Source organism: Cibotium barometz, chromosome 11, assembly GCF_041138505.1.
Source record: "Cibotium barometz isolate CiBa-2024 chromosome 11, ASM4113850v1, whole genome shotgun sequence".
NCBI lineage: Eukaryota > Viridiplantae > Streptophyta > Polypodiopsida > Cyatheales > Cibotiaceae > Cibotium > Cibotium barometz.
This window is the reverse complement of record NC_141056.1, coordinates 13,339,678-13,355,756: the sequence shown is the minus strand read 5'-3', so window position 1 is coordinate 13,355,756 and position 16,079 is coordinate 13,339,678. Positions and strand designations below refer to the sequence as shown.

Genomic DNA, 16,079 nt, shown 5'->3' with positions numbered 1-16,079 from the left:
TAGATCGAGGTCATCCCTAGTTTAGTGAGTCGACTCTTTTTTTTTCTTGTGCGACACACAAGGATGTGAGCCTTGAGGACGCCTCCAATCATCTCTCATCATTGATGGGCTTCCAATACTCGTCCGGACACAAAGTTTGAAACCACAAGGGGGCGATTGGTCAACGGGATCAACCATGGTTAGCTTAACTAGAGCTACTAGTAGGAGCGCCGGCTACGTCTCAAGCATTTCTTCTTGAGCAATGTGTGCCCATTGGCTGATAAATCTTATTTCCTTCATCTTTACCTACTCGCATGAATGTTTAATCATCTCGTTAATCTCCCTTCTCTCCTCATTAATCGGCCAATGTCACTCTATTAGGTCCGAAACCCTGCCTTAATAGCTGGTTGGCCGCCCAAATAGATCAAAAACCCTTTTTCATCAGCCAATTAATCGCTTATTTCTACCAGATAATCAGCTAGCGAATCGCACAATTTGGCCGAAAATCGCCAACTTAGATCGTAACAGAACTGGCTGCATTGAGAGAGAAGCCATGGCTGCCCTGAGGTGGCGCTATAGGAGGTCTAAAAAGGCCAGTTCAAACCCTTATGCTGGCCAAGGGCTGGACAAATTTGCCGCTGTTTCTGCAGAGCTTGAAGCAAAGAGAGAAAAATTGGCCGCCCAATTGGGCACCCCATTGTCCGTGGTGAAATTTGCCATTGGGTCTCACAGCAAATGGATCCCCATCATCATCTCCCCATCATCAAAGAAAAAAAACCAAACCCTCAAAAGAGCAACAGCAGCAGCAACAGCTTCTATTAGTGAAGGTAAACCTGCTTTGGGTGCTGAGATTAGTGGAGATAAGCCTGCTTTGGGTGGTCTAATCAGTGAAGGCGAGACCTATCCGAGTGGCTTGGTTAGTGAAGGCAAAACCCAGCTGGGTGGTTTGATTAGTGAAGGCAAGAACCAATTGGGTGGTTTGGTTAGCGAAGATAAGACCTCTTTGGGTGGCTTGATTAGTAAAGAGAAGAGTGATCTGGCGGAAAACACAGATATTTATCCTGCTTCATCAGAAGTAGAGCACATTGCTGCAAATGAAAGGGAAACAAAGGTTTACCACAGTGGGAATTGGAGGTACTTGATGGCAGCCACAGCAGGGGTTCTATGGGTGGTAAAGGCTGCTGCTTTGGGTATAGGCATGGCAACAGCCATAGCCAGCAATGTTGTTATGATGAGATGGCCTGCCAAGCCTATGATGAAGAGTCTACCTTCTACAGACAGGGCAAATTTGCCCAAAGAGGTAAGTGTTACCATAGCTCACCCATCTGCCGCTATGTCCGCCTCTAACCCTTCTTCTTCTTTTTCTCTCTCTTTTTCCCCATTGGGTATGGCCTCTTCTTCATCTTCATTGCAAGCCTACCTGTCGCCTTTGCCTTCATCTCCTGCTCCAGTGAGAATTGCAAGCAAAAATGCTCTGTCTGATCAAGTTGCCAGAGAGCATTTCAAAGAGATGGACTCCCCACAAGCTACCAAGCAGAATAATAAATGCAAGGTCAAAGGGTTTCCCAAGATCTGCTCTGCCCCCAGCACTCCCAGAGATTCCAGGCAGCCCATAAAACCCTTCTCCGTGGAAGGAGCACCCCTGAAGCTGCCAGGTTTCCACGACCAAGCGGCCCACATGGATATCAAAGAAGATATGTTGGTGCAGAGGGCCAATTCACAGAAGGTGATGAGAAGCTCTTCTTCTATGGTAAGGGAAATGGCATCTGAGAAGGGAAAAAAGGAGAGTTTTCTAGTCCATGCTCTTACAGCTGCAGGGCTAGTATTGGGTCTGAGTGGCCTTGTGATGGGTTATGTTGCTGCGATTATCGGCGTTGTATGCTGGTGGTATATGCTGCCTGGCTTGAGGAAGGCAGTGGGAGACAAGCCCTTTGTCAGAAGCCATCACCATAGACATGATGACAACACCACCAGCCCCACCCCCCTTAACACCAAAATAAAGAGCAAAAAAGCCATGACAGGCGTTGGCAGTGGCAAATATGACTTGCAGTCCCCTGAGTACAAGAAGAAGGTGATAATGGAAGGTCTGCTTGACCGAGGGCGGCGATCTAATGTATGATTTTCAATCTTACTCGGTGTCATATGCTTCGAACTGCCATGGAAACACATGGTTCGTGCTTTATGCTGATGATGCATGATTGCATTGTGGACTTATGACCCATTGTGCAAATTTTTCACATTGGGTCCTAGATTACTTGCTTCTTAACTCTACATATCGTTGCAGAGAGGTCTTATGATCAATAGTGATGACATATATTTGCTAATTCGATGATGGTTTCAGCAAGGACTAAAGATCATGTATGTATACCGCTTGGATTTTGATTGCAGAAATGTCTTAGACAACACATGTACACCGCTGATGATTCCACAGATGTCCCATGGTCCATGGTGATGACAAACGTATGCCCTTTTGATGATGACTGCAAAGAGAAATGTATGCCATTGATGATGATGAGTCCATACAGATCTTATGATCCATGGTGATGACATATGTATGTTGTCAATGCTAATTGCAGAGAGTCATCATAAATCGAGAGTCATCATGATTTATGATGACAACATATGTATGCCATTGATGATTATTATCTGATGCAGATGCAGTCTTCATGCCTTCCAGCTGGCTGTGGGATGTTTCATGTGGGTATATCACTAATAATTCTTAGCATGACATGAATGTATGTTGTATGTCACATGGTGATGACTTGGAGAGGGGTCTTATGATCCCACAGGGCAAATCAGAACGTTGTTTTCCTTCGATTTCACCATTGCAAATGCCTCTTAGCCTCTACAACAGTATGGTCAGCTGTAAAGTTCTTAAGAAGTCTGCAGTTTTGTGTTGATATTTTGGCTATCCTTCGGATTCAATTTGTTTGCCACTCTACTTCCACAAAACTGTTTTTAAGCCAAATTTACCCCCTTTGCCCATAGTATGTGCTTCTTCTCCTATCACCTCTATCCTCTCTTTGCAGCAAGCTCGGAGATTTTGCTGCTGCAAAGCTTGAAAATCTATTCTATTACGCACAGATTTTCCCCTGCCACGTGTCACTCTCTCTAGCATCTCCTCTAAAACCATCTCCTCTCCTCCTCCTCTAGCCACGTGGAAGGGGTGTACAAAAGGGCAGACTGTGCACAGGTGGGGCAGTGCCGCAGCAGCGAGCGGGTGCAGAACTAGTGGTTGTTTAAAGCATTGTACATTTGGTCATCAGCTTGTGTAGCCAAAACCCACTTCATGGTTTTGCCTTTTGATAAACTTCGGCATCAATGTCATTGAAGTACCTTGGAGGGTGTGCAGATACCCAAAGGGCTACCTATGCTAAGGGTTGCTTCATATGCGTCTCTGGACACAAAGGTGAGAAATGGGTCATGTTAGCCTCTGTTGAAGACCGCTCCAGTGCTCGAAAAAAACATACTTTTCAACCAATCAAAAGAAGGACAACTCTTAAATCTGTCCGGTTTTTGTTTTCGAAATCTCTACAATATGTCAGTTGTATAACTAAAATATATGGAAAATCATTCTTTAAGATAAGGGCTACTTAAAATCTCAGCCGATTTTTTTAATTATGGGGTTTTTCTTAATTTTTTTAACTATGGGGTTTTTCTTAATTTTGGCCAGTACAAATCGGCCGTGGGAAGAGGCTCTAAGTAAAGCACAACATTTGGTGAGCCAAGTGGTGTAAGGCAAAACTTGAATTGATGAAGATAGCCAGTTTCTATCTTAATTGATCCCAATGCTGAGAATGAAGTGTCTCTAGGTTGTCTGTGCTTTCCAATCCAGACGACTTTCTCACAAAACTTGTTGGCAGTGCTCCAAAGAAACATATTTTTCAACCAATCAAAATAAAGATAACTATTTTTTTTGGGGGGGGGAAATGTTTATATATATATATTACTGTAACTGCCTTTACAAATACTTCATACGGCTGCCTTACAGAATCCTCCTGCTTTTACAACTTGCTATATCATATAGTAGCTGCAAAACAATACCATTGGAACTAAAAGCCATTGCTGTCATACACACCATTCTAGCCTTCATAGTTTAACAGCATACAAACCAGCTTCCCCATCTCGTCTTCTTCTCTAAAGGATGACTAGCCCCATCTCAGCTGATACCCAAGTTGCATGCCACAGTACAAGAGGGCAAAGACAGTAGCCCCTTTTGGAGACTCACCAACAAACTTATCTCCTTTAGCCTACCCTTTGATATCAGGTCTTCCTCCGGTGGGGAGCTCCAGTGTTTTTTTCCTGTTTGGTCTTCTTATACCATCTAAGAGTCTTAGGTCTGGCTTTACAAATCACCCCTTTGGAGCACACTTGCTCTTGACTGAACCCTAGTGAACCAGAGGCCCTCTTAGGCATGTGTCTTGTAGTAGTGATTCTTTTTAAAAAAAGAATACATGGTACATCAAGAGCATTGCCCAGTATGTGCTGAGTCATCCCTAGCTTGTTCAGTCCTTGTTTGCCAAACATAATCTATTAAGAGCATCAATCCTTAACACCCAATTACAAGAGCCTTTGTAACCAACCATTCAGATGCCCTGTCATTTCTGCTTTTATTCACAATTATAAGAGCTACATAGTTGGCCTTGCACACCCTTTTCACATGTTTATTGTCCAGACCTTGCTCAGTCCCTATATTGAATACCCTAGGCACCTATATTTCGCAAAGCCGGTGGGCCATCGACAAAATTGTCAACAAACCACTGGAGGGTAAATGCAAGCTACCACCTCTTTTAAATCAAAGTGGTTTTGCTATGCAACTAGGAGTACAATATAGGGCATTGACACACAAGGAGAAAGCCTAAATGCTGAGAAACTGGTTGCAAAATAATAGATTGTTTGTGCTTACAAGATTTAAAAGTGTACTGAGAATGCTTTAAGGAGAGACTTAATATTGCCTCTAAGGAATTTTATTGAATTTAGATGGAGTTATAGAAGGCAAAGGGGGAGAGGTAGTAGGAATACCTCAGTCCCTCAGCCTCCTGGATTGTAGTAGGCAAAGGGGGAGTGGTAGCAGGAATACGTCAGTCCTTCAGGATTTGATTTGAAATGGAGAAGGATGGCATTAGATGGGTCTAGATGTCTATTTATGGCAGGACACCTCTGTGTCAAGTTGACCCCGGCTCGAAAAACAAAACAAAAATGTCTGTTTATGCCCCTAATGAGGAGCACAGAATTGTGGGAAGATCTGCAGACACTAGATAAAGAGGTGCAATTTATTGGCAGGGATTTTAATTTGTGTACCACTAGTAAAGACAGAGAAGGGGGAAGGGAGGGCAGGAAGCTATTGGGTGGAACTCTTCGCTGATAAAGCTAGATCTTAGAAAACCAGGGGACAAAGATGGTGAGTTGACATGGTATAACCAGTCAAAGTTTCATCTTGTTGGGGCCAGATTAGACCAGTTTTACATGATTTTCTGCACAAGGTTAGAATGCTTAAAGATTCTGAGACTGCAGATCATCTCCTGGTTATTAAGTATCTAGAAAAGGAGTTCCACTTCAAGCTCTTCTCAAAAGTACAATGTTGAGAGGCAAATTTGGACAATGCTGGCAGGAAGAAATATTCAGTACATGAGCAGATGATCTTTGGAACAAACACAAGCCATTCTCATGGAATGGGGCAGAAAATTGGCCAAGAACAAAAGGCAGATAGGATTTGATGTGCTTCATGCAGGCAATCGAGAAGCTCTCAAGATTATGGGAGCAAGAGGAGGCAAGGAAATCAAAGGTACAGTTGGGGTACTACTGGTATATATGGGAAATCAGTTCAGCTCCTAAGATAGTTTGTAGATGACACAACACTAAAACTTGGCCCTGACCATAGGAGATTTCAAGAGGTTTGGGACTTTATGGCTGATTTTTGGGGATTCAAACAGGTGAGCAAGAGAGAAATTGTTAAGAGGCCTGGGCTAACCTTTTGTTAGGCAGAAGAGGTAGACTTCAAGGGGCAGCTCATGATTCCATCTGGCATGCATTCTTGAAAGAAATTTTGCTCTTAAGTGGGCTTATAGATAACACAAGAAAGGGGTAACTCTTGGTTGGTTGATTTCTCTAAAAAATAAGAACTTGCTTGTTATGCATTATGGTTGCACATAAAGTGCTATTGTGTTCAATTTAGAGGGAAAACTACACACTCTAAGCTATGGGAGATTATAATTTGCATTGCTTGTTATGCATTATGGATGCACATAAAATGCTATTGTGTTCAATTTAGATGATAAACCACTTTTTGCATTATTTTTGTGGAGTTATGCATGCATGCATTAAGTATGCACACTTAGCCAAATGTAATTGTTGGTTTTATTGGTTTCCTTGATGACCAGGAAAATAGGCAACAAAGAGCAGCTTGGGGGAGGCAGCTAGCCAACTGCTAAGATGGTCATCCCTGAAGTCTTCTCTCATTCCCTCTCCAGTTTGATTAGGCAACAAAATGGAATGGCAAATAATAAACAAAGCATATCAAGAGGCCCAACCATAACCTCTTATGATAGCTCTAGAAATGGTATTTGAAGTGCTATTTAATATAGCTAGCTTAATAGCTATGTTAAATATTATAGCTATTATGATAGCTCCATAAATGGTAGCTATGATAGCTCTAAATTTAAGGTTAGGCAAAAATTACAACCGGTTTTTCTAAATTTGAGCCGTGAAAATTACACTAAAGGACTTTTTTTTTTGACACTGTATGAGGGATTTTCCTTCTCCTCTTTCTATTAAGAATTGATGTATCTAGGCTATGCTCCCTCTTCAACAAAGAGCATTTCTAATTCAAATCTCTTGGCCTTGCATCTTATCCACTTGAAAATTGATGTATCCATGCTATGCTTTTCTAATTCAAAAATCTTATCCTTGCATGACCTTACACTCTTCTAGGCTATCCCCCTCATCAACAAAGAGCCTTTCTAATTCAAAACTCTTGGGCTTGCATCTTATCCACCTTACGCTTCCATTCATCTCAATCCATTGGAGAACCAAGGTAACATAGTTTTTGTTAGATCAAAGATGGTCTCCCACTTTCCATTAACCACTTTCCATTAAGCCTTTGCCAGACATCTTCCATGCTTTCTATAGCTTGAAGGTGAGAGACCTCGTCCTCTTGGGTAAGGCAAGCTTGAAGGTGAGAGATCTCATCCTCCTGGGTAAGGCATGCTACCTTATACTCCTCCATACTCCTCAAGTTTCTATGAGCTACCACCTTTCTTTATTTTCATGAACACTAAGGTTCTTCCTTTGGGTTCATTTGAATCTCACTATCTCACATCACACATCACACATCATCCACAACCATGCCAACTTACTCAATCCATGCCACTCACACGACAACTTGTGCATCCGATATGGAAACAAGAAAGGCCACACATTGCCTTATGGTTTCTCTCTCCATTTCCATATTAGCATAAATAGTAGTTTTGTTGGATGTTGTATGCAATTGTTCCATTTTATAAAGAGCCACTTTTTCATTTCATTTATTATTGCTAGCAACAATGAGGATTAATTAGACAACATATTTGACGTCAAACTAGAAGTTTAGGTTGGAGATTCAAAAGAAACAAAAACTAGATGTAGAAAGGTGAAGCACACCAAAGCAACTAGGGTTGGAGGTAACTAGTAGAGGGTCATGTGGAGGTGTTCGTCTCCTCCCTTCACAAAGAGTAGACTAACACACACTATTATATAAATCTTTATATCCACTAACAACAAGCCATGGTGGGCCTAGTGGTGGAGACCTTTGCCTCATACGAAAAGGTCCCAAGTTTCAAGTTTTGGGCGTGCTCAACTTTTGAAAAATCCAAGGAGAAAGGAAAATTTGATCTATAAGACCATATTAGAGAGTTTGGGAAAATCCCAATTCCCATTTTGCAAGATTAAAAAAAGGGGGGGATGGGGGGGGGATGGGGAACCCTTTTAAGATTTTGTCAAAACCCCCTCATGTGGCATATCATTAGAAAGCTCTTGAAGAGTAGGTTCTAAATCCACATTCTCTGACAACTTTTGAATTAGTATGCTCAAGATACACCAAAAACTGAATTGAGAAGAAAATTCCCAAAGTAATGGGATTTTCCCAAACTCCCTAATATGGTCTAGACTTCCAAATTTTCAAAAAGTAGTAATTATTGGATGAGACTATGAAGAAAATGCTTGTTCAAAATTGTCTTTTTCTCTTCAACCCATGCTGAGAAGGATTCATGTCAATTCAGTCAAAAATGTTCCAAGTTTCAAACAAGTTGTTGGCCCACTAAGTATAGTGTTTGCATTGTGTTTATATTGTCCAAGCTTAGATGCTTTTATCTTGTTTATTGTCTATGTTTGGGCCCACTAAGTGTAGTGTTTGCATTTTGTTTATCTTGTCCAATCTAGTTGCTTTTATCTTGTTTATTGTCTATGTTCAAGCGACAAGGATGGGCTTGTACCCCATTTGGTGCTCGAAAAAAATGGCATCGTAGTGTATTTTTACCGACCAAAATTAAGAAAAATTGGTTGAGATGAAAAACTGGTTGAGATTTCAAGTAGCCCTTATTTTAAGGAATGATTTTTCATATACTTTAGTTATAAAACCAGCATATTGTAGAGATTTTGAAAACAAAAACCGGATAAATTTAAGAGGTGTCCTTATTTTGATTGGTTGAAAAGTATGTTTTTTTTAGCACTCAGGTCCCCATCTATTTACAAACCATGTGAAAATAGGTGGACTACTAATTCTTGTCAATCATGTGAAAATAGGTGGAGGACCACTAATTCTTGTCAATGACTTACACCATATAGGTTGGGGATGGTGGACACCACCTTTATTTTTGGGCACCCGCCACAATAACTTGGTGGACACAAACCCCTTTTTTGTGCTTTCTTGGCACGTGACACTAACTTGTTCAAGAAAAAAAATTGCCATATACACAAATAGCCCTAATTCCATCCATATAAAGGACCACAACAAAAATACAAGAGAATTGAAGCAGTAATGAAAAGAAAATTTGAAAGAAACAGGCTGAAACAATTTTTGCTTCCCTCAAAATCAAGGCCTCAAGCAGTGATTTAGGGCAATTGCAAGGCTGTAGCCAAGGTCTCTAGAACCACTCACACAAAAAGTCTCTCCAATCTCCATATATAGGGAGGGTAGTTCTCTCATCAAAATTGGCATATAATCTCTTCAAAGGTCTTCACCTTAGGTAATAATAGTTCTTTCATCAAAATTGACATATAGCCTTTTCAAATATCTTCACCTTAGCTACTAATAGTTCTTTCATCAAAACTCTCTCTCTCTCTCTCTCTCTCTCTCTCTCTCTCTCTCTCTCTCTCTCTCTCTCTCTCTCTCTCTCTCTCTCTTACACACACACACACACACACACACACATCTACTCTATCTCTAGAGTCTGTACCTAAATTCATGAAATACTTTTCGAGCTACATTTTTCCCTTGGCTTGTCATTCAACTAATAAATCAAAATCTCCTTCTGGTCTCTAATTGGTTGTTTCCAAAGTCCAATCACTAGAAGATAAGTTGAGGCACCCATATCCCGACTCAGAAACATCATGGATCCCCCCACCCACGAAATGAATTCTTTAAAGATATCAGCCCAAACCTATGATTTTGGTCTTGCAAGTAGGTGGGCAACCATGATGCTTGTGAAAGTAATGGCACATCAACCCAACCTTGATTGCAAACCCTTACATGTCATGCATCGTAGTCAACAATTTATGAACATGTGCGCTCGAAAGAACAATGATAAATCCATTATTCAAGGTGGATGGCATATGGTATTTTGTTATAATAAAGCATGTGTGATAGAAAGAAGAATGATAAATATATTATTAAAGTTGGATGGCATATGGTATTTTGTCATAATAGCATCATATGGTGATACTCAGTTATGAATTGTGTTCTACTACTCCTAATATGTGGCTTAATTTCCAAAGCCAAGTCAAAACATTTAGGTAAGTAAAATATTTCATCTTTATTCCTTCTATACATGGAAGCACATTTTAGTGTCTATCCTAGTATTCATTATTCTTCCTTCTATATGTGGCCACATGCACATTGTAGTATCTTGCCTAATGAATCCTCATTGCTAGCAATAATAAATTAAATGAAAAAAAAATCTCTTTATAAAATGGAGTAATTGCATACATCATTCAACAACATTACTATTGATGCTAATATGAAAATGGAGAGAAACAATAAGGCAATATAAGGCCTATCTTGTTTCTATGTGGGATGCACAAGTTGTCATGTGAGCAGCATGGATTGAGTAAGTTGGCATGGTTGTGGATGAGATGTGATGTGCCTTTGCCTACATAAGAAAAGGTCCTAATATTAGGTTCACTCAGAAATGTCCCAAGCTTCGAAAAAGTTGTGGGCCCACTAAGGACAGTGTTTGCATTGTATTTATCTTGTCCAAGGTAGATGCTTTTATCTTGTCTATTGTCTATGTTTGGGCCCACTAAGTGTAATCTTTATCAATCTAGTTACTTTTAACTTGTTTATTGTCTATGTTTGAGCTGGCTTGTACCATGTGAAAATAGGGGTGGAGGACTACAAATACTTGTCAATCACTTACACAGTCTTACACCATGTATGTTGGGGATGGTGGACACACCTTTTTTTTTGCACATGACATAATAACTTGTTCAAAAAAAACAAACGACATATATACAAATAGCCCAAATTCTATCCATATAAAGGACCACAACAAAAATATAAGAGAATTAAAACAGTAATAGGGGATTAGATTAACTTAATTAGTGTGATTAGGGTTAGCTTCCATAGCCTTTGATTAGGGTTTCATAATTTCATCAAACATCATATGGTGATACTTAGTAATGAATTGTGTTCTACTACTCCTAATCTCAAGCTTAAGTTCCAAAGCCACATAACTACTTGAGTCAAAATGTTTATATTAGTAAAATATTTCACCTTTATCCCTTCTATATGTGGGCTATATAAATGGGAGAAAATACCCCCACTCCCCTAAGTATGTCCCCTATGATGAATGGGACAAAATTTCCCCACACTCCCCTAAATATGTCCCCTAGCCTCAATCTTTAGGCATTCTTCAATTTATGGGTTATTAAAAACACATCATTTGTACATTTGAGCAAGAACATCTTGTCAATTTCAACAATCATCGCGATGCTTCAAGTTTAATGTGGTCACCTGCATTTGAGCATTGTCCCTTTGAAGGAAAAAATCTTATCTCTTTCCACTTGCTTCTCTCAATTGCATGACACCTACTAAGTACTCTACATAAAAGCTTGTCTTAGCTCTAACGACAATACCTATAGTTGTGATATGAGAATTAACTCTTGTTTACTAGGAATTATATTTTTTATTTTATATCGGGGATGCCCGTGTATACACCGTGCATGTTGGTACGTGTAATTTTATTTTTAGGGTTGCCTATATCTCATGACGACGTTGGGATTAATTGATGTGTTCAATTAATTGTTTAACTAACATGGATTGTGTCTATGAGTATAAATGAGATATGCGAGGGTACCAATTTTGGTGTCGCATGGCATGAGATGTGTGAGGGTACCGATTGAGGTGTCATATGGCTCATGGATGAAGCAGCAATGTGAAGATGATAATCATTTTGCTAAATCATGTACTAGAATTTCATAAATTATTTTTATCCTTTCATGTGGCTAGGTTATTTAATGTGCAATTGTGCACAAGGTTACTTCATGTGTAAACGCCCATTAACATTCATATTTGGGCAAAGGTTTAATATGTATGAACCTTAAGAACTTTGATATGGTTAATAATATGTAAAGCGAAACCCAAAAGTGGGAAAATCAATCCTAAATTGTACGCACAACTATTATTAGCTCCTTGGGCTATTTTTATGGAATACAATTCTCTAAATACACAAGTCATGGAAGTGGGAGCTACATGTTGAGGGGGGAGATTGCACCCAATCTTGTCTTATGTGGTACCTTCTATCTCTATCTCTTGTTGCAAATTTATTTCGTGTTTACTTTTATTCAATTTGTATTCAATTAAATGGTCATCTTCTTTGTATTATTTGAGTGTTGTATTATGCTTCATCAATATTTTCTAGATCTCATGACAAGTTGGGTTGAATAATGGGAGAAATTGATGCCCACTATAATGCTCGCACTTGATTAGAATGGTTTCCATCCCTTGTATACGTTATCATGTGCTTATCATCTACCAACAAATGATGCTTGTTTATCACTTTGCCAACAAAACAAATTTAATATAGTTTGTGATAATCACTTCTTTATCTTAGTGACCTCCCTAGGGGTGTTGTCATATATCTTCATCATGATTTTTAAACTCCTCCTTCATCATACTGGCTATGTCGGCTCTCTCTACAATGCTCTCTATGATTTTTATCTTAGGAGTACTACTTTGCAATGCTATTGCTCTACTTCTCCCAATTTTGCCATGGGAATGCACTTTTTTTTGCATGGAGTTTTCAAATTTGAAACTTCCTCATGGGAATGCACTTTTTTTACATATTGAAACTTCCTCTCTTGTTTAATGGACTGAGTGTGCTGGTTGGGACCCTAGTTCAGTAAGAGAGGAAGTTTTAAAATTGAAACTTCCTTTCTTGTTTAATTGACCGATTGCTAGCTACTAGGAGCCTAGTTCAACCCTACAAGTTCACATTATTTTGGGTCTTGATATATATGTTCATACTATTATACTCATGGATGGTACTATGAGAAAACCAGGTTTCTTTTGGTTCACTTTTACAGAGTGATTTTCCACATTGATTCATTCACTAACCATGTGTTTGTACATGTGCTTAATATGAAAGGCCCATCTTTAAGACGCATTGTTTTCTCTCTATCTCCATCAAACGCCTTGATTTTATATTATTATTTTTCTTACTAGAAAAATAATAAAACTTATAAAAGAAAGTCCCCTACTCCTATTATCTTCTCACCCTCATCTTTTGCTCCTTGGTATCTCTCCCATTGACAAAAGCAATGGACATGAAATGCCTAATATCTCAACAACTTATTATCATGAAAGATGCTAACATAGGAAACAAAACTAATATTGTTAAGTCAAGTATTATTGTAAGATTTAGGAGAATTGGAAGATACAAGCAATTCTTTCTAGAAACAATGGTTTACTATTTTTATTTGTAAGATGAATTACAATAATAAGTTAATTTGTATCAACATTTTTAATAAGTTTTTACATATGATAAAATAAAATGTTACCTACTCTAGTTACAAGAAGGTGAAGAATTTATGGATGCCTTCACCCATGAAATGATAACTTCAAGATATTAGCCCAAACCTACAAATTTTGGTTTTAAGTGGATGCTAAGCTATGATGCTTATGAAACTATTGGCACATCTCACAAAAAAGACACTTTAACCTTGATTGTAAACTCTTGCATACCACACATCTTAGTCAAGATAAAGAAAATTTATCTTGAGAGCTTCTAGAAGATCAAGACTTGTATCTAATCTTCAAGAATATGGCTTTCTATGAATAACAAGTACTCCCCATACTAAAGTTGAGTGGGGTATTGAATCTTACATTTGGACTTAAATCAGACCAAACCTACAAATTTCAATTTTAAAAGAGGATGCTCAAGTTATGATCCTTACGAAAGTATTAGCACGTCTCACAAAAAAGACACTTTAACCTTGATTCTAAACCCTTGCATATCACACATCTAAGTCAAATTTATCTCCAAAACATCTAGAAGATCAAGACTTGTATCTAAATTTCAAGAATATGACTTTCTTTAAATAAAACCAAGTACTCCCCATACTAAAGTTGAGTGGGGTATTGAATTACATTTGGACTCTCTAAAGTGGCTCATTTTTGTTAAAATTTTGAGCATGTGTGCTACAAAAATGAACAAGGATAATTCTATAACTTGAGGAGGATTACACAGTGTATCTTATCATGATAGCATCATATGCATAGCATCATATCTAGTAGTAGGTTGTGCTCTATTGTTTGATCTCTCTTCATTTTTCCAACCTTAATTTCACAAGCCATATACTAGCCAAGCCAAAATAAATAAATCAAAGACTTTCTTTGCAAGTAGGACCACGTTCTAGCCTAATGTGGATGTTAAACCTAGTATTTTAAGTTTCTACATGCTTGACGATGACCAAATGACGAATTTCATGTGTAACCATTATGTCTAAGTGATCAAAAACACATTATCACACATGTATTTTTTATAGTTAAATAAATGTACACACATATCTATTTATAATATTTTAAAGCATAACATGTTAAAAACTCCAATCGTTACCTTATTTGCCTATATACTCTTTTTCTTTTAAAGGTTTATCTTTTAATCACAAAGTACCTAAAATTTATTGATTTACTCGTATATTATTTACCTATTTATTTTAAAATAAATAAATAGTTAGAAATATTTTCTTAATACTCACATATTATTTATTTATTTTAAATAAATAAATAACTATAAATATTTTTTCTATACTCCCATCATCATCCTCTTGATAGCTTCACATCATTATCGCATCTTGACGACTTTAAATTTGGGAGATACATCATCCTCTTGACAACTTAGAATCTGAGAGATACTCAATTCCATAGACTGGACTACCATAGGTGGAAATTAACACCCTATGCCTTGAGGCTATAAGAATATAGCATAGTGGAAAGAAAGATAGCAAAACAAAGTGCAATAGATAGTGAATGGAGAGAATTTAAAATTCTGAGATACATACAATGTGATGGTGTTGTCCACCCATGCACTCTCAACTAGAGCTTAGATGGCAATCTAGACAGACTCAGGATGGAGGATGTACTAAGTGTAGAGGGTGTGGATACTCAAGCATCGAATACCTTAGCTTGTGATAACTATGTCCATCTATAGTGTTGCAGGTGGTGTGGTAGATGCATTTACAAATGCATATGCAATGTGGGTGTTACACGACATAGACATGGTCTCACACTACCCTCAACACGGACCATTCAATAATAATAAATTGTCGTAATAATGAACCCATCGACGTCTAATCCGGGGTTCCCACCAAAGATATGTGCACCAATGGCTTCTCCTCATAATGGGGGCCTTTACAAATGTGCACCAAACATCAATGTGAGATACATGCTGAGAGGTGGGTATTAAGTGTATACTAACATCCCCCCTCAATGTTTACCTAAAGATAGATTATGTTCTTGGCCCAATATGCTAAGTCGATGAAGGTACAATCCTGATTAAAATTATGTCTCTACCGTTTCACAAAACTGCGTTCCCATGGGTACAAGTCCTACATCCATCGTTATTACAAGTGCATCCACAATTTTCCCCCTCTTCAAGGAAGCTTTGCCTTCTAACTTGCATATTTTGCCACTTTGTCCACTAAAGTGGTGCATATGTATTAAATCAGAGTGAGTGGTTGTATCTATTCCCAAGTCATTTGATAGAAATTTTAGTGACTTCTTTGTATTTATAGTCTTTTAGGTTTACCTTATATATCATTGACAATTGGTGCATGAATGGTCATCAAAGAACCACCGTAGTTGGTGGGCCTTCCAAAGTCGACAATAGTAAATGTATACTCATAGGTCAGGTCACATGATGTTATCTCCACATCCTTTAGGATTCCCATAGGGATTCTGAAATTTTCATTTACTAGCTTGAGGACTATTTTTGCTCTTTTAAGAGGCTTTCTTCCCCATCTTTGCCATATCTTTTTGGTGTTATAATGCTCACTCTTGCAATTCCCATAGGGATTCCTAAATTTTCGTCCATCTTTGCCATATGTCTGGTTGTAATGCTCATTCTTGCTCCCCTATCAAACAAGGATTATAATGGTGGTCTCTCCTCCCAAGTTGATCGGAATGGTGGAATTCATATCATCTCCATCATAGTACTTCCCAACTACATTGACTGGTACATCCTGGAATTTTTTTCATGGGTTATCTATTTTAGGTTGGTTTGTCTCCTCAATTTTACCAATAGGCCTAAGCCTCATCCCCACTGATGGACTTCATCCCAAGCTTCTAGCTTGCATGCCAAGTATTCAACCTTGGTTATCGTCAATGGGGATGAGAGGATTACTCTTGA

General features: G+C 38.5%; 1 protein-coding gene across 1 annotated transcript; it reads left to right on the top strand.

Annotated features, from left to right (window-relative positions):
• The first annotated feature begins 254 nt into the window (after positions 1 to 254).
• LOC147633780 (uncharacterized) lies at positions 255 to 3,568 on the top strand. Its single transcript, XM_086804811.1, has 2 exons — positions 255 to 2,149; positions 2,368 to 3,568. Exon 1 carries the CDS (start codon positions 533 to 535, stop codon positions 2,096 to 2,098), a length of 1,566 nt encoding a protein of 521 aa, XP_086660937.1. The 5' UTR covers positions 255 to 532; the 3' UTR covers positions 2,099 to 2,149; positions 2,368 to 3,568.
• Positions 3,569 to 16,079: the final 12,511 nt, after the last annotated feature.